At 43.2% G+C, this 23,318-nt stretch overlaps 1 protein-coding gene across 1 annotated transcript in view; it reads right to left on the bottom strand.

Moving 5' to 3' along the window:
* CPED1 (cadherin like and PC-esterase domain containing 1) overlaps window positions 1-23,318 on the bottom strand; it is a 349,788-nt gene that overhangs the window by 205,925 nt on the left and 120,545 nt on the right. The window contains exon 4 of the mRNA XM_089672109.1: window positions 2,712-2,787. Coding sequence (XP_089528235.1) covers window positions 2,712-2,787 — 76 coding nt within the window. The remainder of the gene's footprint in view (window positions 1-2,711; window positions 2,788-23,318) is intronic.

Below are 23,318 nucleotides of genomic sequence, written 5' to 3'. Positions count from 1 at the left end.
CATGTCTGGCTGCAATATCACCCATGGGTTCCCATGGCCTGTCTGTTGTCAGCACTCTCTGACATAGGGGAGCTGGAGATGCTGGGTCATATGCAGGGGTGGACTGACAACGCATGGGGCCCCCGGGCAATAGGGGATCATGGGGCCCCTGTGTCCTCGCCCACACTCAATTCACACCCAAAAAAACTTATGAAAGGTACCAGGGACATCTCATGGGGCCCCCTACTGACCCCGGGCCCTCGGGCAGTGCCCGAGTTCCCCAATGGTCAGTCCGCCCCTGGTCATATGATTGGATCAGATTAATAAAGGTAGGTATAAGACTTTTTTTATACAGACTATGCAGATAAGTAAGAGGAGGGGGAGGAAATGTTTTTAAGAATAGTTATAGTTAGCCTTATCTTTTACTTTAAAGGAAATAAGGAGGCCGCTACCACTGGCCTTTTATTCTAAAAAAGATATTTGTCTTCTGTCATCCTGATGATCTTCTGCTTTCAATATTTTGAGGTTGATTTACTGAAGGTAAATAGGCTATTCACTTTGCAAGGGCATTTTCCCTTAGCTTAGAGAATGAGGGGAAGCTCATTGTCCCTTTATGTACTAGCCAAAATACTGTTTTTTTTTCCTTGCACGCTATTACATATTCTTTGCAAAGAGAATTTTTACAACATCCAGTAAGCAAGTTCCCTTGCAAAGTTAACAGCTTGTTTAACTTTAGCAAATCAACCCATTTGAATCAATGGCACAGATCATGTATGCAGATAAAATATTACAGCTTTTTCCTTGCCTTTCCTGATTTACATACATTTTGCAAGCAAGTGAATTTGTCCAGTTAATGTGCATGTATATTTACTCCCCGGTCACACTGGGTGTGACTTACCATGCCTTGCGAGTTGCAAAATGCATGGCAAGTCACACCATATTGTCCTCAATTAAAGCGGTCATATCAGTGCGATTCCGACTTGGTCTAAAGTAGTACATGCATTAATTCAGGTGCGAATGGCATAGACATCTGGGCAGATGTCTTGTAAGTCGCACCTCAAGTCGGAATGACATCCGACTTTGAAATCGTGCAACTTCACCGGAAGTCGCACGATTTCAAAGTTGGATTGGTGTGGCCTGGCTGTTATTCTCTGCAAATAAGGTAAAAATAAAGCTTGTGTAATTAGGCTTCTTCCTGTGCAGGCCCAATGCTTTTTATTGATTCAAAACAGAAAATACCATATTGGCGAATGGATAGCAATAGGTATCACGGGAATTTCCTATGATACTTAGCACCATATCGTGGTCAAATTGTTGTATTTTATTGTGAATAATCAAAAAATGAATCCACCACAGGAAATAGCCTAATAGCATTTGCTTGTTGCCCCATTCATAGAGAACAAATATACATACACTTTCACTGGGTGAATTACTAAGCACATATTTTATAAATACACCCCTAAGTACTGAGGCCAGTGTGCAGGGCCATGGATATGGGGGGTACCAACAGTCCTCCTGTATGGGACCCAGGCCAGCAGGGAGTCCTGGGCAGCTGGGTGAATTTGATGTGGGCATGGAGGGTGATCAGCATGGCAGGGGGGCAATTACTAGAACCTATCCCCTCTATGGCTTTCTCTGCAGCAGCTGAAAGCTGGCTTCTTCTCCCTCTCACTGACTTTCAGCTGCCCCAGAGAGAACCATACAGGGGATTGGTTCCGGTCAGGGGCGGACTGACAACTCATGGGGCCCCTGGGCAATAGGGGATCATGGGGCCTCTGTGTCCTTGTCCAAACTCAAAAAAGCCTATGAAAAAGATACCAGGGGCATCTCATGGGGCCCCCTACTGACCCCGGGCCCTCGGCAGTGCCCGAGTTTCCAAATGGTCAGTCCGCCCCTGGTTCCAGCAATTGCACCCAGCCGCACTCATCACCCTCCCTGTGAGCCATATGTTTCACCCTGCTTCCAAGGCCCCACCTGTGTGCCCCCACCCCTGCAGTGCTGCCAGCTTCCCACTGGCAGCTACAATCACACAATGGGATCGTTCAGGATGGAGAGTGCTGGAAAGGTCTGGTAAATATGTCACATTTACCATCATCTTCCTTTCCTGAATGAGCACAATGAGTGTTCAGTACCAATCACTCACAGTATTCATTTATAACTGAAGCATAGTAAAATGTTTTTTTGCAGGAGGGGCTGGCAGGCTGGCTATATGGGGCCCCGTGGTTTATAACAGCAGCCCTGTCAGTGTGTCATATTAATTGTTACATACAGAAAGATACAAACAATTCAGGCATTTTCCAAATTCCGTCAGCAGATGGCAAGCAAGAGCTTATACTGTATTTTCTCATCACCGTAAACTTCTTATATATGTAATCTGAATCATTCAGAAAAGTGCAGCGGTGCAGGTTTAGCTCTGCCAAATTGCATGATACTGCTGAAAGTGAATTCCATCACAGAACTGGAAAGTCATTTCTATACTGTAATATCAAACTCATCTTGATATTTTATTTATGTATAGGTTGCTTATGTATAGGTTGCACACATACAAAAAAAAAAAAACCAGACACCAGAAAAACCATCGAAGATTGATACTTCGTTCCTAATACATAACAGCGCCAAGCAAATGTGATGGTTACAGAATCTATGATATCCATGCACATATATCCCAACACATAAAAAAAGCAATTAAAAAAATAATTGTGTGGTTTAAATAGTTCATTTTCAAGTAATACCTGGAAAGATGGAAACCATTTCACAAATCTTGTTTTTCACACATAGCAGCTGTAGAATTCTTGGCATAATGTTTACCTGCAAAATATGACACATTCAGGTTACGAAAATGATACAATATATCTTTTTTTTAGAAATAGCTTTTTAGGGCTCCTGCACAGGGGCATAATGAAAATACTCATACCCACTCTGGATCTTGAAGTCAGAAACTTGCAGAAACATCCAGGGTACAAAATGCATGGAATGGCACATATACTACTTGCATCTAGAAACGCATAATTCTTTATCCCCAACACTTCATCTACTATATTTTTACAGGCTTACTCAACTTGATCGCAAGATTTAGGCATTTGTACATTGCTGAATGCTGCTTTAAATTACTGAGATAAATTGGAAAGAACAGCTATAATAGAGATGTGTTTAGATACATCAGAAAAACCCAGGAAAGCCCAGGAAAGGAATCTGCAGCAAAATGTCCAGTCACCAGTACAACTTTTCTATTAACAAACTAGCTTGACATTTGGTTACCCATATGTACTGCCAGGGCCGGTGCTTCCACTAGGCAAACTAGGTGGCTGCCTAGGGCGCAATGCCACCTAGGGGCACGTGGGCACAGCATAGGCCAGCACTCTCTCTGTGTGGGATGCCGCCATGTCATGATTGATCATTCAGCTAAGGGAGGGGCGGCAGAGGGGAGGAAGAAAGGATGATGCCGGGTGTCTGGGGCCAGTGTAGCAGCTGAGCTGCTGCTCCTTCCATTGTTCCTCTCAGACTCAGTCCCTTACTGCAAGCCGACTGGTGGCTGCTGATCACTGTGGAGTTCCAGCCCTTCTCTTCCCATTGATCAGCGGAGGTGGAGCTGCGACTGTGGAGGAAGGTAATGTCTGACTCTGATCTCTCATGTCTATGTGTGTGTGACCTGGCCAGCCATTCATCACATGTGCAATGTGTCAGTGATTGATGACATCATCACAATCCCACATCCTGCTGGGCCTGCTGATCTGTGTCAGTGTTGTTGGTGGTGTGTTGTGTCGGATCTGTCACTGTGTTGGATCACTCAGTTCAAGTGTTCTCTATGTATGTGTGTGGGCTGGGCTGCCTGCTGTCACAATGTTTTATCTCCCCCCCTTGCCAGAGGAATTCCAGCCTGGGATCTGTCAGAATGTGGATCCATCATCCTCCACGCACTGCAACTGTCACCCTGCCACTGCCAGCCACAGATACAGTGTGTCCTTGACACTGATTTTGTCTTTATTATTGGTGCTGGTGGCATCCTTTGGCAATTATTTTTGCAAATTAAAAGAAATTTGGCAGTTTCATGTTTTGTTGATTTAATATTTTCTACGGTTTGTAAATGTTTTTAATTTTTTTTGGGGGGGTGCAAGTAGCTGGTCTTGCCTAGGGCACAAAATAGTCTAGCACTGGCCCTGTGTACTGCTATGTTTTCTCCTAAAAGGGCACATCTAAAATCTAGTGTATATGTCAACTTAAGAAAATCCCTGCTGAACTAATTACTTAGCCGACCATTGCCAGCTTTTACTTCTGAAAATGCTAGTGCACTGGCTGTCTTTCTCATCTCCTGAGTCTCTAAAGCCTGCCATATATTAATTGAAATTTGTCTGGTCCCTGCTGAACCAACTGAATTTCAATCCATACACAGGCAGGGAGGTTGTATCAGTAGTCGATCTACGGATTGACTTCTGCAAAACTACCCTGTAGTATACAAAGCTCAGTGGGGGGGGGGTTTCCACCATCCACATCAAGTGTGTGGATGAGGGAACCGTTTTAGTTGTTTTTGTTCAGTCCACTGGTTCAATGAAAAAAAATTACTATTTACATCATAGTTACATAGTTGATCTGGTTGAAAAAAGTCCATCAGTTCAACCAACAAAAAAAAACCACACACAGAAAAAGAAAATCCCTATATACACTATCCAATATCCACAGTTGATCCAGAGGAAGGCAAAAAAAACACCCAACAAAGTATGATCCAATTTGCACCAGTGGGGCTGCTTAACCCTCAACGGGTGTTCTGAATTAATTTAAACTTTACTTGACACATTATGGGGGCAGCAGTCATTCTTCTTTTACAAACTATTTATCAAGAAAGCAGCATTCAGGACTGCTAGAAAACAGTATGAAGTAAAGGTACACTGTATTATATGTTGTCACCAAATACATGTGATATATAGGCCTACAGTGCAACAGAACAATACAAGATCCAGAACACAAATAGGTTTGGTGGACAATCTATAACAATACAAAATCATATTTAAACCAGGTATTAATCCAGTTTAATAAAGACCATATGAAGCACATCGTGGCAGAAATGGTGATTGTTTTTTTTATTTCAGGTACTTATATAGTGCTATCAATTTGTGCAGCGCTATACATATTAATTGTATATTCACATCAGTCCCTAACCCTCAAGGGGAGTACAATCTAAGGTCCCTAACTTACAGTCATACATACACATACTAGGGACAATTTAGACAGGAGCCGATTAACCTACCAGCATGTCTTTGGAGTGCGAGGGAAACCGGAGAACCTGGAGGAAACCCATACACAAAGGGAGAACATGCAAACTCCAGGCAGGTGGTGCCATGGTTGGGATTCACACCAATGACCCCAGTACTGCCAGGTGGGAGTGCTAACTATTAAGCCATTGTGCTGCCCTGTATACAGTCCAGAGGACAACCACCTTAATTTTAGAATATATAAATATTTATATAAAAGAAAGGAATAGTCATTCTTCTTTTGGTGGACAGAGAATTTCTTTGTTTTATTTTGCATGAATTTTGAAGTAATAGCTTAAAAAAATAATTGAAAGAAGTCCATACTTAGGCTAGCCATACATTACACAATTTTCTTTATAAAATTGCTTTAGATTTACCAAAAACCATATAATATGAGGTCAAACCTAAACAACACTTTCAATTGTATCCAATTAAGCAGGCCCTTGCACTACATAATTGAAGGTAAATCTAAAGGAAATTGTGCAGAAATTGAACAGAAAATTGTATAGTGTATGGCCTGCCTAACACATTGTGTATGTCTACTTCTTTGAACGATTGTATTTTTCCTTAGATGGCTGGTTCCACAGTTGCTGCCCCCTGCTTGTCTGCAGGTGTCTCTTTTAGGTAGCTGCTCCTAAAGGAGAGACCCATGCATGTGCTCTCCTGGTTCTCGTAGCCGTGTGTGTGCATTGATATAAACAGTGCCCAGCAAAGCATGCCTCTGCTTCCCCCTCACCAGTGCCATCTTAATAGTATCATGGGCCCCTGGGCAAAGTAATGCACTGGGCCCCTACTATGGAGATGGTTTCCTGCAGCATGCGAAGCAATACAGCAAAAAGAGGATGTGGGTAAATGATGCTACATATTGGGCATAGCTTTTTAGTCTGATTAGATACAACAAATAAACACAACTAGGGAATTATCGCAAATTAAATGAGCCCCCTGTACTTTCTGTCCTACCCTCTTTACACATTACATCTCTGTATACACTGACTCTCTTTTCTCCTGCACACACTGCTCCCTCTCCTTTTTTTTACACTATCCCTCTCTCTGTACAAACTCCTGCCTAGCATAAATGCCTCTGCCAGCCTATGGCGTCTATACATGTATATATGCTTATATTGTGAGCAAGAGTACAGTACAGGGGGTCAGGAGGGCACAGTACAGGGGGTCAGGAGGGCACAGTACAGGGTGGGAAGGATCGCACAGTACAGGGGGTCAGGAGGGCACAGTACAGGGTGGGCACAGTACAGGGTGAGCAGGAGGGCACAGTACAAAGGAATAAGAGGGAACAGTATATGGCGGGCAGGAGGGCACAGTACAGGGCGAGCAGAAGTGAAAAGTACAGGGTGGGTAGGAGGGCACAGTACAGGGGGGCAGGAGGGCACAGTACAGGGTGGGCACAGTACAGGGTGAGCAGGAGGGCACAGTACAAAGGAATAAGAGGGAACAGTATATGGCGGGCAGGAGGGCACAGTACAGGGCGAGCAGAAGTGAAAAGTACAGGGTGGGTAGGAGGGCACAGTACAGGGGGGCAGGAAGACACAGTACTGGGTGGGCAGGAGGGCACAGTAAAAGGCAGGCAGGAGGGCACAATACAGGGGGTAAGCAGAGCACAGTACAGGGTGGACAGGAAGGCACAGTACAGGGGAAACAGAGCATAGTATAGGGTTGGCAGGAGGGCACAGTACAGGGGGCAGGAGGGCACAGTATGGGGCTCGCAGAAAGGCACAGTATAGGATGAGCAGGAGAGCACAGTACAGGGCGGGTAGGAGGGCACAGTACAGGGTGAGTAGGACGGCACAGTACAGGGTGGGTAGGAGGGCAGAGTACATGGGGGCAGGAGGACACAGTACAGGGCAGGTAAGAGAGCACAGTGGGGGGGGGTCGGGAGGGCATAGTATGGGGGCAGGAGAGCACAGTACAGGGTAGGCATGAGGGCACAGTACAGTGTGGGCAGGAGGGCACAATACAGAGTGGACAGGAGGGAATAGTACAGAGGGGCAGGAGGAAACAGTACAGAGCAGGTGGTAGGGCACAGTCCAGGGGAATACAGGACACAGTACAGGGTGGGCAGAAGAGCACAGTACAGGGTGGGCAGGAGGGCACAGTACAGGGCGAACAGAAAGTAACAGTACAGGGTGCGTAGGAGGGCACAGTACGGGGGGGCAGGAGGGCACAGTACAGAGGGGAAGCAGGGCAAAGTACATGTTGGGCAGGAGGGCACAGTACAGGGTGGGCAGGAGGGCACAACACAGAGTGGACAGGAGAGCAGAGTACAGGGGTCAGGAAGGCACAGGTGGGCAGGAGGGCACAGTAAAGTGGGGAAGCAGAGCCCAGTACAGGGTGGACAAAAGGGCACAGTATGGGGGGAAGCAGGGCAAAGTACAGGGTTGGCAGGAGGGCACAGTACAGGGTGGGCAGGAGGGCACAACACAGAGTGGACAGGAGAGCAGAGTACAGGGGTCAGGAAGACACAGGTGGGCAGGAGGGCACAGTACAGTGGGGAAGCAGAGCCCAGTACAGGGTGGACAGAAGGGCACAGTATGGGGGGAAGCAGGGCAAAGTACAGGGTTGGCAGGAGGGCACAGTACAGGGGGCAGGAGGGCACGGTATGGGGCTGGCTGAAGGGCACAGTACAGGAAGGGCAGGAGGGCACAGTACAGGACAGACAGGAGGGCACAGTATGGGGGGAAGGAGGGCACAGTATGGGGGGCAGGAGGGCAAAGTACATGGTGGGTAGGAGGGCACAGTACAGGATGGGCAGGAGGGCACTGTACTGGGGGGTAGGAGGACACAGTACTGGGTGGGCAGGAGGGCATAGTACAGGGGCAGGAGAGCACAGTACAGGGTGGGCAAAAGCACACAGTACAGGGCGAGCAGGTGCCTATATGGAAAAAAAATATATTTGAAATATATTTGAAAAATATTCTTCCCAAATATATTGACATATATTTGAAATGCTACAATTTTGGCCATATTCAATATAGTTCAAACTATATTTCAATAAATACAGTATATATATATATATATATATACTGCATGTTGAAATTTGTTTTTTATTACAAAATATATGAAAAATACATTTCAAATATACTGTATGTCTTTAAAAATACAAATCTATATTTTTGGAATGCATTTACAAATATATGTAAAAATATATGTTAAAATGACTTCATTATATGGTAAAAAAATCTGAATAATATATTTTAAAAAATATGTTTTTAAAAATATATATTTTTTTAATATATTCTTCAGATTTTTTAGGAGACTGCTGGCACAGCTTCAGGACTGGTGGAGAGCTTTTGTGGGGTGCAACTGAACTCCGCGGGATCCAACCCACCCCCCAGCAGCTCAAAAAAATCTTACCACGACTGCTGCTTGTGTGGGTGGGATGTGTACTGCTCTGATCCCTGCTTTCCTCCAATCCTGTTCATCTCTTGTGATTGGAGCAGTACTCATCCCACCCACACAAACAGCAAATGCTCCGCCTTGGATGGTTCTTCCTTAACCCATTTAAAGTGCCAGAAGAGCATCAGCAAATTCAGGGGGGGGATGAACTGCAGGCCCCCCCCTCCCATGCACCTGGGGCCCCTGGGTGGTGGCAGTGCCTAGGTTGGTCTATGCCTTAAGAAGTCCCTGCCCTTTGCAATTCCTGACAAACAGCTGCAGAAGCCTATCACTTGCCTACCCTTAACTCTATCCTTTCAGGGAGTGATGCAGCTCGTGAACAAAATTAGGCTAGTCCCTGCTTAACCAGCCAAATTTCAATCAGTTTATGGCCAGCTTCAGTGTTTGGTGACAGTAGCACTAGCATTAATGTAAAAATGTTTAGCCTTCACTTCATTTAATGACTTGATGAATGTGGTTCCAAAGTACTTCAATGAATGGGCTTTCCTGAACAAAAGCCACATTCACTGTTTGAAATTCATAAGTTTGAAAAAAAATGAGCATCCTGCCCCTTCCAACTTTAACATCACTGAGGTTGAAACCAATCTGACCCCATTAATTAGAAAATTTTATGAATTTAAGGCTAGGTTTACATCTATGTGGTTTCCCTGTGGCTGCATTTGCATGTAGGTAGGACCACAATGGCTCTCCAGATTCAGTTGGTGGAGCATATAGGTAATATCAGGAGAGGTTTCAAGGGACATATGTATATGTTTGATATTAAGATTTCATAATTTTGTGTGTGCTATATAGTTTGAAGCAGATTAAATGAACTAGAAAGGCTTATTTTTTGTTTATACTGAGGTAATAGTGTCCATACTGGAAGTTTCTTATTCAGTGCATTTCCTCCCTCCCCAGTCACTGTGTCTGATGCAATGAGAGGTGCATGGCCATGGAGTTTTATTATAGGGCTGGGCAAAGCCTGATGGGGAACTGAGAGATTAGTTCCCCATCAGGTCTGCCTGACTGTTGGCTGACAACATAGTGGGCAAATCCATTAGCACTATACAGTGCTCTGGGCTGTCAATCAACAGCCACATGTACCTGATGGGGAACTAATCTCTTAGTTTCCCATCAGCTTCCACCCACCTAATGACAGAAGTCATTTTCCAGATATGGCCATTGTCATATTTGGTTAATGGTATTGTCAGTATACCTGGCTTCCCTGTTCACATTTAGCTTCCAACCTGGGAATCTGCCGGCTGACAGCTGAATGAAGCCTAGGAAAGAGCCCTGTGTTGGGAATGATACATTCATGACAGTTTCCCATCACAATATGCACCTCCGTACACCAGCTCAGAACTGGTCCTAATTACCACCAGTTTCCTCATCTGTGAACTGGAGGTAAATCTTTAAGAATCTGCTGCTGCCGACAGGTACTTTTAGTGGAAGTAGTTAGAACTACCAGAATTTCAGAGCAATGTCACTGAAACTAGTGCAAATGCTTGTCTTAATTAGGTGCAGGTATTTCTAAAGTGAACTACCACCCAAAAAGAGTTCTAAGAGGCTTTTTTAATTCCTCTAGATATGTCCATAATAGCAGACCTCCAATGTGACCCACTCCAGTAGGTGCAAATCACTCTTCTCCTGAATATATCTCTGCCTTTCTGATTACACTTAGGCTGGCCATACACTATACAATTTTCTATCCAAGTTCTGCCCAATTTCCTTTACATTTACCTTCAACTATGTAGTGCAAGAGCCTGCCTAATTGGATAGAATTGAAGAGAGATTTAGGAAAACATGGGCATGCTGGAATCACTTCAAATCTACCTCTACATATCACCTAATAGTAACTGATCAATCTACTATCTACTATCTCGGACTAAATGTCAGAACACAATGTTGTATCCGGGAATACCCAGTTCACTGAGGACTCTTTTTTCGCATGTAAGGTCGGGCTGTGGAGCTAAATAATGATATGCTTTATGGGATTTCTGATCCACATGTTAACCCACTGCCCGATCGTGCATGTACCACATTTTAAACTTTGATACTACCTTTCTTGCTAGGCGAGTACTTGGGGATGTGATCCATTTTAACTTGTCATAACCTATACACGTTACGGTCGTTCAACCCATTACTCCCCCCCTCCCAATTTTTTGAAAAGAGGGGGAAGGAAGGGAAGAAAGGGTGGGGGAAAAAGGTAACAACAAAATAATTTCCCCCTCCCCCCCCCTTTTTTTTTTTCTTTCTCTCTCCCTCCTCTTCTGTCCTCAGACGATACCTACCAACCAATTCTATATCTCTTTTGCTTACTGTTCTCTTTTCCGACTTCGCCAACTAAATAGAGCATTCACATTTTCACAGATATGATTCAATTCAACAAATAGTACATAATTGAGTGAGAAATACGTAAACCATGACTTTCACAACATCTATGGCCTTCCTTGCTCTAATCTTCCTACCACATCTTCATTTAAAATAGCGGATACTCACGATGCGATAACATTTACCTACATTGTTGTATCCACCTTACCCTACGTATCCAATGGTTTGCAGTATCTGTTTGATGTACTGTTTCTCCCTATAGCGCTTCATATTATAGTTTGCAATGAGCCCCGTCTGCGAAACGGGAGGCATTATGTCATGTCTTTGATTTGACTGTGCTTTGTGGCTGTATATGCTTTATATGCTGTCTTGACTATTCTTATATTAATAAAATATTTTTGGGAAAAAAAAAATTGAAAGTGTTATTAGTCTCCTATTATATGGTTTTTGATAAATCTAAATCTCAAGAAAATTGTATAATATATGGCCAGCCTTACCTGAAATTGAAGCAAACTCATTAAAAGATTTCAATGACTAAGCTCAGGTGAGAGATAGACATTTAAACACTTGTTGGCAGTCATCTATTTTGCAGCAGACTAGAATCAATGTGCTACTAATAAAATGATTATAAGAAGTGATTAAATATCTCAGGATCAAAGAGATTTAATCAACTGTGTAGCCCTAGCTTTACAGTGTAACTACCGTGCAATCATTTTTGAAGTAGAAATATACAGTTTGAGGCATTCTGATAAAATATACAAAGTGAAGCAAATTTACCTTTATATTTGGGCATCCTTCTGTGCAAGGCATATACTATATAATGTACTGTACATGCAGTGTGCATTGCATGGATCAGAATCAGGGAAATACATATCTTTTTCAAAAGCTGAACATGTCAATTAAACTGATTGGGCTGAATACCATCTACTTAAATTGGAAAAAAAATTGATCACACAAGCACATCTACCATTTGTGTAATTTGATTGTAGGTAAAATTACTGTCAGCAGAATGTCAGTAGGCTTTGGGAATAATGAACAGCAATGAGGTTTTTGGCCTGCTCTGCAAGAAACTGTTCTGAGCATCTCCTGGATGGAATGTTGTAATAAAGGCAGTAAATAGGTCAAAAAGGAGCCACATCAAGCTGTAATATCCTAAAGCAGAACTCCAGACAAACAAACAAGATACAATGAACAGTCCTTTAAAAGATAAATAACAAACCAGCACTTGCTGCAATATTCAGCTTTAATCCAGAGTTTTTATCTACAGTCATGTTTGCCTTTGCCATGACACATATCTCGTGTTTGAACACAACCCAAAACTTCTGACATCGGCATGATGAAGATAGGCTGAGTGTACAGGGCAACAAATGGTACCATGAAACTAAATATACATCTTATGCAGGTGAAAAACACAAGGTGCAGGTATATAATGCTTTTGATTCAATCACTGCCATCCGAACTTACACTAACATTTTAGCTAGACCAACTGTCACATCTTTTCTGTTTTAAATGAGATCTAAATTCATAGCATACATTTTCATTTTATAACATCAGCCTTATAGCATCAATATAAACAATAGTTAAACAATAGTTATTTTTGACAATCCAATATAAGCATGTAGTCATTGGTTGTTAGGTCACCAGAGAATAGAATATTGTAATGGTGCACATTGAAAACCCTTGGCTTTGTGCAACTAAAAGGCAGGTTTGATCAACCTGCTGGCTTGTATATGATTTTTGGGCAATTTTTAGGCATTTTGCCAAGGCACCCCTGAAGAAACCTGAAGGCACCTCAAGGGTGCCTGGGCACCCTTGTTGAAAAAGGCTGCTGTAAGTAAAGTAAGTTGAACATTAAGATAATAGAAGTAGGCTAGATATATTTGAAATACGATGTGAAAATAAATATTGTTTTTTATTTTGGCCATAGACACAGTATAAGAGTGCCCCAGGTCTTTTGAAATCCTAGCAACACCCATGCACGCATGAATATCATCCAAAGATTTATTTATATTTCAACTGCTCTTTATATTTTGTTTTACATTTCAGAAAAATAATTGGATTAGCCCTGCTGTGAAAAAGAATTTTAAAAAGTATTTGAAATAACAGTGTGAGTTGGACTCATCCTGCCAGTGTTCCACATCTGAAAACCTAACAGAGAGAAAAATAATATATTTCATGGAGTTAGCCTCGTGAATGAAAACAAGGAACACAAAATGATTTTACTGTGCAATAACAGTTGTAGTAAGTTTTCAATCTCATGACTGAAATATATTAAATTACCCTTAAGAGACATACTGTTTTAGGATTGCTTTTCTTATGAATTGTCCCTTTGTACACATCAGAAAACCATGCAACAATAACTGCTCATTTTGTCTCACATGCTCGCTTTGACTGAAAATGTACTGTCTTGTCTTTGGTTTCTACTGTGCAGAGAATCAGTCCTAAAAACCATAAAATAGCACGGCTGAGAAACGCAGACCCTGGAATTCATAAAGAGTGTCGTGACCCTCTTTAGTATTCCATCGCACCTCCGTACCAAAAATGTTAGTGCTTGTGACATATAGAAGTTGGGATCAGGTTAATGAATCTGTTGCATGGAGTTGGGTCCTAAGCCTGGAGTGTCTATACAGGAAACGCTGTCCTTAGTGTAGCTCAAGAACACTAAGCCTGAGAAAATTACAGTTCTGTCATAAACAACCTCCCTCCCAAGCCACTATACCCATCACATAGGCATAAGCATGGCTGAGGAGTTTTATTGTTTGGTGGACCAAGGCCATTGGGGAACTTTGAGACTAGTTATGCATCAGGTCCACCTCCTGAGTGATTGACAGCTGAAGACAGTGTGTATTCCATAACTGCTACTCAGCCCAATAACAGCAATAGAATTCATCCTCTGATATCTGCTGTCAGTCACGCAGAAGGCAGACCTGATGGGGAAACCAGTTTTAGAGCGTTTTACATGGCTCTGCTCACCCAACAACTCAATTCCTATATTATTGTCATTCACAAGCTTGAGCTTGGAAAAAGCCGTATGTAAATGGATAGAAAGCTGGCTACAAGATCATATTCAGAGAGTAGTGGTTAATTATTCATACTCTGAATGGTCTAGGGTTGTCAGTGATGTACCCCAAGGTTCAGTGTTGGGACTCTTATGTTTTTATATATTTATAAATGATATAGGGTCTGGGATTAAAAATACCATTTCGGTCTTTGTAGATGACACCAAGCTGTGCAGTAGAATAACGTCCTTACAGGATGTCTTCAATTTACAAGCTGACCTCAATGCACTGTTTAATTGGGCAACTAAATGGCAAATGAGGTTTAATGTTGATAAATGTAAGGTTATGCACTTGGGGGCTAATCATACATACTAGTGGAGGTACAATTGGGGGAATCAAGGGTGGAGAAGGATCTGGGGGTTCTGGTAGATCACAAGCTTAATAAAGACATGCAATGCCAAGCTGTGGTTTCTAAAGCAAGCAAAATCCTCTCTTGTATTAAAAGAGGTATAGACTCCAGAGAGAGAGAGATATCATATTACCCCTGTACAAATCATTAGGAACACCTCATCTGGAATATGCAGTTTAGTTTTGGGCACCAATTCACAAAAAGAACATTGGGGAACTGGAGAAAGGACAGAGAAGGGCAACCAAACTGATAAGAGGTGTGGAGGAGCTCAGCTATGAGGAAAGATTAGAGGAACTGAATGTATTCTCTCTTGAGAAGAGGAGATTAAGGCGGGATATGATCCACATGTATAAATATATCAGTGGTTCATATAGTGAACAAGATGTAGAGTTATTCACCCTGAGGTCATCATAGAGGACAAGGGGGCACTCTTTACGTCTGGAGGAAAAGAAATTTAATCTCCAAACATGGAAAGATTTCTTTACAGTGAGAGCTGTGAAAATGTGGAATAGACTCCCTCAGGAGTTGGTTCTGGCCAGCTCAGTGGATTGCTTTAAAAAAGGCCTGGATTCTTTCTTGGATACACAGAATATAACTGGATACTAACATTTATAGGTAAAGTTGATCCAGGGAATATCCGATTGCCTCTCGGGGGATCAGGAAGGAATTTTTTTCCCTGCAGGAACAAATTGGATCATGCTTTGCTGGGGGGTTTTTGCCTTCCTTTGGATCAACTGTGGGTGTAGGATTATAACTTTTTTTTTTTTGTAATGGTTGAACTGGATGGAATTTTCCCTTTTTGCAGCCAGACTAACTATGTAACTATGTAACAAGTAGAAACATACGGCACGATTTCCTACACATAATTACTTGTTTTATTTGGACATTTGCATGTAGGTGGTAGACTTCTATCAGGATTTATATTTATTGACTTATCAATCTATATGTTTTTGTTTTTTGTGTCACTTTGGAATAGTGGTGTCTTCCTCTGCATTTTTATTTTTTTCAATTTTATTTGGATTTATGATCCATCTAATTTTGACACATCTAATTTTATAAAACAGCACAACATTTGTATTTTTTAAAATTCGGTTTAGATTTAGATATTTGTTTAACCAGCTTCCGCCTGCCATATAAGGTAATGACGGGCGCAAGGTGGTTCTCTTGTTCTGGGAGGACATCATATGATGTCCTCCCACTCTAATCGTGCATGCGGGGCACTGGGAGCGCGCAGCGATAAGCGGTGCACTGTGTCCCTCGGACATAGCGGATCAACGGAAAGAGCCAAAGATGTCGGCTCGGTCATGTGATCAGCTGTGTCCAATCACAGCTGTTCGCATGTAAATAGGAAAATGCTGGTTATCGGCATTTCTCTCCTTACGAGCTGTCACGCTGACAGCTCGAAAGGAGAGGAGAGCTGGTAATCGGTATTCCTTGAAGGGGACATGTACACTGATCATCAGGGCACTGATGATCATTGTGCCCTGATGATCAGTGTAGCCCCAGCAGTGCCACCTGTCAGTGTCCATCAATGCCAGCTGTCAGTGCTCATCAGTGCCACCTGCCAGTGCCCATCAGTGTCACATCAATGCCACATATCAGTGCCTACCAGTGCACATCAATGCCACATATCAGTGCCCATCTGAGCTGCCTCTCAGTGCCAGTCAGTGCCACCTATCAATGCCTCTCAGTGCCACCTATCAGTACCAGTCAGTGCCGCCTATCAGTGCTCGTCAGTGCTGCCTATCAGTGCTCGTCAGTGCTGCCTATCAGTGCCACCCAACAGTGCCAGTCAGTGCTGCTTATCAGTGCCAGTCAGTGCCACCTACCAGTGCTGCCTATCAGTGCCATATATGAGTGCTGCCTTTCAGTGCCCATCAGTGATGCCTGTCAATGCCCATCAGTGCCACCTACCAGTGCCTCCTCATCAGTGCCCATCAGTGCCACCTATCACTGCCCATCAGTGCAGCCTATCAGTGCCCATCACTGCAGCCTCATTAACGCACATCAGTGAAGGAAAAAAATCACTTATTTACAAAATTTTAAAACAAAAACTAAGAAAAAACTTATTTTTTTCAAAATTTTCAGTTGTTTTTGGTTTGTTTAGCATTCAATAAAAAACCCCAGAGGTGATTAAATACCACCAAAATAAAGCTCTATCTGTCACAAAAAATGATAAAAATTTCATATGGGTACAGTGTTGCATAACCGCGCAATTGTCATTCAAAGTGTGACAGCGCTGAAAGCTGAAAATTGGCCTGGGCAGGAAGGGGGTAAAAGTGCCCTGTAGGCAAGTGGTTAATGCTGAGCACCAAGCGCAGTTTTTCTACCATTTACTTATCTCAATTCCACAGTTGATGCACCTGCAGGATAGGCAGAGCCTGGTGGAGAACTCTATGAGATTAGTCCCCCATCTGGTCCACCTTGCATGTGATTGACAGTTGATGGCAGTTGACACATTTGATAGCCACTACTGGACTGAACAGCTGTCTGGTGTCGATCAAGAGCAAGGCAGACCTGAAGGGGAACTAGACTCTCAGATTTCCCTACTGTCAGTGTGCCCTTATGTTAGTGGTTGATAGCGCCCTGGTGGCCTGCTTCCTAGTAACCAATGAACCTGATAAACAAAACAAGGTTAAAGTTACTCACAGTGCCTTACCCAAGTACCCACTAACAGCATTCTCAGTACCCACAGAATCTTCAATACTCACAGTGTCCAGCAGTACAGTTACTCACTCTACTCCAGCTTCTCCAACATCTCTTCTCCCAGTTAACCACACACCTGTACCCTGGCAGCCCAGCGATCCCATTCCTTCTCCTGGCTTCCCCTTTGCAGCTCCAATCACATGGACAGCCATTCAGATCCCTGCATTTGCCTTTCTACTACTCCAGGCTTTTGTTCAGCTGTTTCCGCTTCTGCCGCTCAGCTCACAGTGTTCAGCTGCTTTCAGCATCCAGTATCCCCGCTTTTAGCGTTCAGCGTCCCACTATCAGTGTCCAGTTTCCTGCTTACAGCTGCTCACAGCCACAATTTAAAATCAGAACACCTCCCTCTGCCCCCCATAACTCTGGCCTGTCTCTGTTTGTTCTCTAAGTTTTAGTTGGTCTCAGTTACCTCCATTGTCGTTATCTATGATATAGAGAGGTGTTTTTCAACCTTTTGTCAGTCAAGGCACACTTTAAAATTTTGCATAATCTCAAGGCACCCTTTAGAATTCTGCACAATCTCATGGCACCCCATTTCTAAAACATAAAGAACTAAATGAATAGTTTTAGATAATGCAGCAGCATCCAAACACATAGGACACCCAGCATTAGAGGTGATTTATTCTTACAAAGCAAGGTACTGACTAGTATGCCACCATATACAGTTTCTTGGAAAACTTTGTTTGATAAGCATAAGCATGGCCAACTGCTGCAAAAGTGACTGCAGAGCTCAATCTCAGTCCCGTGAAGACTGTATATGCCATCATAACCTTTGATACTGTACCTCACTACATGGCAAAAAAATTGGCAACTTCAGTCACACCAACAATTTGCCCTCTTTAGAGCTCAGTAAGCTCTGGCATGACTCTATATTACTAGCAGCGCACGCAGTGAATGACGAAACTGAGGCTTCCCACCTGTTAGTTAGGTGTCTCATCACACAGCATAAACAAAAGAATGTTACGTCACTTCCACTTTCAACGTGAAACATCATCACTTTCACGCCTGCAAATCATGTAGTGTTTTCATTTTTTGTCTAACCTCTGTATCTACTGCCAGTGTGTGCAACTGCTAGTTGTCACACATCTCTGGTCACCACTAATGATCGGGTGCCAACCAGTGTGTTTGCCTATTTTGTGAATACTATGGGAACTATGACATACGGATCTCATGCAGGCTGGAGGTAAATTCACAAAAAATAATTTTCTGCCTGCAGATTGCATTGCCATGTAAAGACAGCAGTGTGTTTTTGTTTGATACTATAATGGTCAGACACAGTTACAGCATTAAAAAGAAGTTCTACATTTTTGTCTACTTGTCAATCCATAATAGCAACCAGGGGCGAACTGACCATTTGACCACTCGGGCACTGCCTGAGGGCCCTGGGTCAGTAGGGGGCCCTATGAGATGCCCATGGTACCTTTTTATAGGCTTTTTTGGGTGTGGGCGAGGACACGGGGGCCCCATGATCCCCTATTGCCCAGGGGCCCCATGAGTTGTCAGTCTGCCCTTGATAGCAACACAGCAGACTCTTTTTTATTTAAACAAGTTTGCCCAGTAAAAACCTTATACATCTTTAAAAAAAATATTAAACAACTGAGTTTGTCAAATTAGTCATAAAGTTACAAACAAGCTAACTGACGTTAATTTCAACTTGAGCAGCTAGGCTTCAATGACTTTCGGTCACAAGGGGGTTAAATAGCTTTTTAGTTAGGTTGTGTGTGATTGGAAATATGCATTTGAAAGGAAATTAGAAATAAGAGGTACTGATAAAAAATTTCAGGAGCACAAAAAGCTCTGAAACTGATTTAACAGCAAATGTGCCATAGACATAATGTAAAAATAAGAATAGTATTACAGTTTATAAGGTTTCATTTTCTTTCACATGCAAGGCTAGGTTTAAAAAAAGCTGTGGTTGATAACAAAATGAAACACGTGCAGCTGACAATTTAAAGAATGGTTTCTTAGACGCTTTCCATTAACTGTAATAAAGTAATATATCTGTTTTCATTATCCAAGAGTTTCCTGAGTCAGTCCTAATCAAAACATTACAAATAGATTCCAAAAATAGAAGACGCTGACACCTCTACAGCTGAATTTAAAACAGACTCTCGGTTCTTGGTGTGTGCACTACTAACATAAAATGTGGGAGTTGAAAGTAAAAGGTTTTTGGAGATAGCTCTGAGTGCGGGTGCACATATATGCGGATTGGATGCGGTTTGAACCGTATCCAATCCGCATACCATGTGAAATAACATTGCTTCCTATGGTGCCTGTTCACATATGTCTTGTGCACTGCCAGTGCGGATTCAGTGCGGTTTAAAAAAAGAGTCCTGTACAATTTCAGAGCAGTGCGGTCCAGTTCAGGTATAGATTACAGGCTACTGACTTCTATGGGAACCGTTTATAAACCTGCCATGTGTGAACAGGAGAAGATCCTGAGCTAATCCTCTCCTGAACCTGATGTAAACTTGACCTAAACAGCTACTGTGTCAATTAGCTGTGAAACCTGAGCTTCAATCTGCACCACACATGTGTGAATCAGCACTTTGTGGTATGGATTGAAGCTCAGGTTTCACAACTAAATGATACAGAAGTTGTTCACCAATTCATGTCAGATTTACATCCAGTTCAGGACAGGATTAGCTCAGGATATTATCCTGTTCACACATATGCAGTTTAGAAATGGTTCCTGTAGAAGTCAATAGCCTGTATTCCGCACCTGAACTGGACCGCACTGATCAGGAATCATACAGGACTCTTTTTCAAACTGCACTGAATCCGCATTCAATCTGCACTGCCAGTGCACCGAACATATGTGAACAGGCATCATAGGAAGCAATGTTTTTTTCACGTCATGTGGATTGGATGCGGTTCAAACTGCATCCAATCTGCATATATGTGAACCGGCACTTACATCACCATTTACTATGTCATTATGCTAGGTATGTGAGAAGTACATATGTGCCTTAAAGCATAGACCTTCATCCATTTGCAAAACACTTCCCCACCTCCCCCTTCTTGTTTACACAATTGAAGATTTTTTTAAAAACTGTAAATACGTTTTTTTTAACATCATTGCTTCCTGAATCCTAGTCTAGGTGAGGACGATGTATACTGGCACTGCTGCCTTCTGGGATGTCTACTTCACACATCCTGGGAGGCAGTGTGCCAGATTTCTGCTTGTGCCTACATGTACAGACACCTGCTAGGCAGGGCCCTGAGGCATATCTCTGCATGCGCAGGGGGATCCAAGTGTATGTGCAGACACTCTGTGGATCTCTACCTATTCTATGGGACCTGGAAAGGGAGGAAGGCGCATCTGTGTCCAAAGAATTGCAAGTTTGTAGGTAAGTTTAAAAGGCATTTATTGAAAGTAGTGACATGTACATAAGCCAATATGTTTCAGGGGAACAGACTCCACCTTCTACAAGGCTGTTGCTGCATGCTATTAAATGCAAATGGTTCCTAAACTGGATAGATTATTTGCAAGATGTCAGGGGGCAGGCTGACAGAGTGACAGCTGTGGTTGCAAATAACATGCTTGCAGAAAAGCATGCAGCAACAGTCCTGAAGAAGGGGCAGTCTTTTTGCCCCAAAATGCAATGGCTTGATGTACATGCGGCTACTTTCAATAAACGTCTTTTAAATCTACTTGAAAACTTGCAATTCTTTGGACACCAGCCTCTCCTTCCTCCTTTCCCAAGTCTACATGCAGAAACAATCATAAGGCCATATCCAAAAGGCAGTAGCCCAAGCCCCAAGAGAATTTACCGCTACCATCCACCATTGAGCACAACCTACTGGAAGGGATCTCTTCCTACTTACCCACACAATTACGTACTCACAACCAGTGGCTGATCCAATCAGTCCAGCATGGTCTCTAGCACAAACAAGTTCTATGGGACCTGGCAGAGACCAGTGGCATGTCTGCACATTAGCAGGATTTCCTTTCATGATGGCAGCATCAGGAGCAAGGTGAAGCAGGGGGAACTTCACCTGCAAGAAGTCAGCGCTGAACTGGTAAGTATGTTTTTATTATTTTAACACAAAGACAATTTATAGGGATTTAGTACTTTATTTAGGATGCCTAAATTGGAGTTCCTCTAGATGTTTGTTATAGGAAACCTGAAATAACAGAAATTTGTCAGTATTGCATGGAATTGCTGAAAATTCCTTATGAAGGGGCTTGGTTAGTCAAGCTGTTACAGCACTTAAGAGAGCAATTCCACATGAGTGAAAGCAGTTGGTGAACTACTAAGGTGTTCCAGAAACTGTGCTAAAAAAGTTAAATTAACTGATCTTAATCTGAATTCTGTTTAGTTGTCATGTGGCTCCAATTGAAGAGCAACAGCAGAGAAACCAAGTGGTCCATCAGATCTGCCTGAAAACATGTTTTTTTTTTAGCTTCTATGTCTGTCTTAAGCAGATAAGTGAAATGAATTTGACTGATAATTGACTCACTATCTCTGCTGGAAGTCAATTCCGAGCATCAACCACTATTTCAGTAAAATAATTGCTTCAGTATTTTTGAAGGAATAGTTTCAGAACAAGTGTGCATATTATGTTATGTTTTCAACTGACTTTCCTGATCTGCAGGCTTGTCCCAGGTCAGTCTCTCACAGTATTAAAGCAAAAGACAGATAGGCATTTAACATTTTCAGGAGGTGAGCAATTGCAGTTCTCTCAGTACGTTTCCTGTAACAACAACGTTTTCCAGTGTTGTTGACCAGAATAGACTTAAAATAAAGGATTAAATAATTTGATGTCTTTTAAAATTAAAACTACCAAATTCATAAAATGTTTTCCTGACATACTCCATGGCAGCATACATATGGTTAGTCCCGCCCTCTCCTCTCCTATAGGACCCCACTCCCATAAATCATTGCTTGTCGTCAGAGGCCGTGCTCTTTTTTTGTCCTCCTCCTATGGACCTAGTGCAAGTCTTACCTGGTTCCCACATACAGATGGTCCATGACCAAGGCCTGGCGAGCCTCTCCGGGAGATCCAAGGTGATGAGCCGCTTGTCAGTTCCACGGGTCCCCAGCTAAAGTCGGGGTATTGGACACGGCAGATGAATGAGGTGTCGGGAGTCCCCTCATCATTTCCATTGTTCTCCAGCTAATAGTGGGGTGGAAATGGGCAAGCAGGTGTTGGTGCCTGGAAGAGCTCAGGTCTGCCAATGGTGGGCAAGTGGCAACTTGGGCCGGATAGCCTGCTAATAGCGGGTGGCCATGTAGCGCCCCGAACGCACGAGGTGGTCCCCAAGGCAGATGGTAGTGGCTGTGCAGGGTTGGTAAGCTGAGCTCTTTGCCCAGTTCATTTAATTTTTTCTCGTTATTCTTTCTTTATCTTTCTCTGGTGCTAGTGGGTGCCTGGAGCACAATGCTGCGCTTTAGGCTGCCGCTTCCTGGTCTGGAGCGGTCTCCAGCACACTGCACATGCACGAGTCAGCCTTGAAATGAGGCTTGGCTTTGCGTGTGCGCAGTGCGGCAAGATGGTGGCACTAGTGCATGCGTCCTGGAGCCCGGCGCATGTGCAGTATAACGGCAGTGACGTCATAGCTTTGGCAGCAAATTTAAATAGCTGCCAAAGCTGTTTTCTTTGGGAAATCCTGCGGGCTGAAAGCGGCAGCTTCCCCAAGCTCTGAGGTCTACTGTGAAGGTCAGTACCTTCTCCCTCCTGCCCCTCCTGGTGGTCTGCTGGGATTCTGCATGTCTTTTTTACAGCTTTGTTGCCTTCGCAGCTGACCCGTCATGGATGTGTCACCGCCTCCTTGTAGCCAGCCCCTGCGCAGTAGGTATGGACAGGCAGATTTATCCCCTTGATCCTCCACTGGCATTTTTCTGTGGTTTTTAACTGTCCCCTTTTCTGTGTCTTTTTTTTTTTCTCTCAGTCTTTCTAGGTCTATATGGCACACGATGATGGAAGTGCTTCCAGGTCTCGGCGCCATCACTCGTCCTCTAAATCCGGATGCCACAGATCTCCTTCCAGCTCCAGACATCATAGGAGAAGCTCTTATTCCTCCTCCAGGCATTGCGTTAAGGGGCACTCCAGCCGCTCCAATAGGAAAATTTGCTGGGGGTGTGATTCTCAGGTTCCTAAAGACAGGCGAGTTGATTTTTAAACACTTTATTTTTATTTTTTTACTGTCTTGATGACAGGTCCTTACATGACTCCTGATTTGCATGGGTGACCGGCGAGAGAGAAAGTACCAACCAACAGGTAGAGGCTTTAGTCAGATGGGTCGTTCAAAAG

Source organism: Staurois parvus, unplaced genomic scaffold (genome assembly GCF_062004578.1).
Source record: "Staurois parvus isolate SC_StPar_1 unplaced genomic scaffold, SC_StPar_1.0 ptg000120l, whole genome shotgun sequence".
Lineage (NCBI taxonomy): Eukaryota > Metazoa > Chordata > Amphibia > Anura > Ranidae > Staurois > Staurois parvus.
This window is presented reverse-complemented; position numbering and strand designations above follow the sequence as displayed.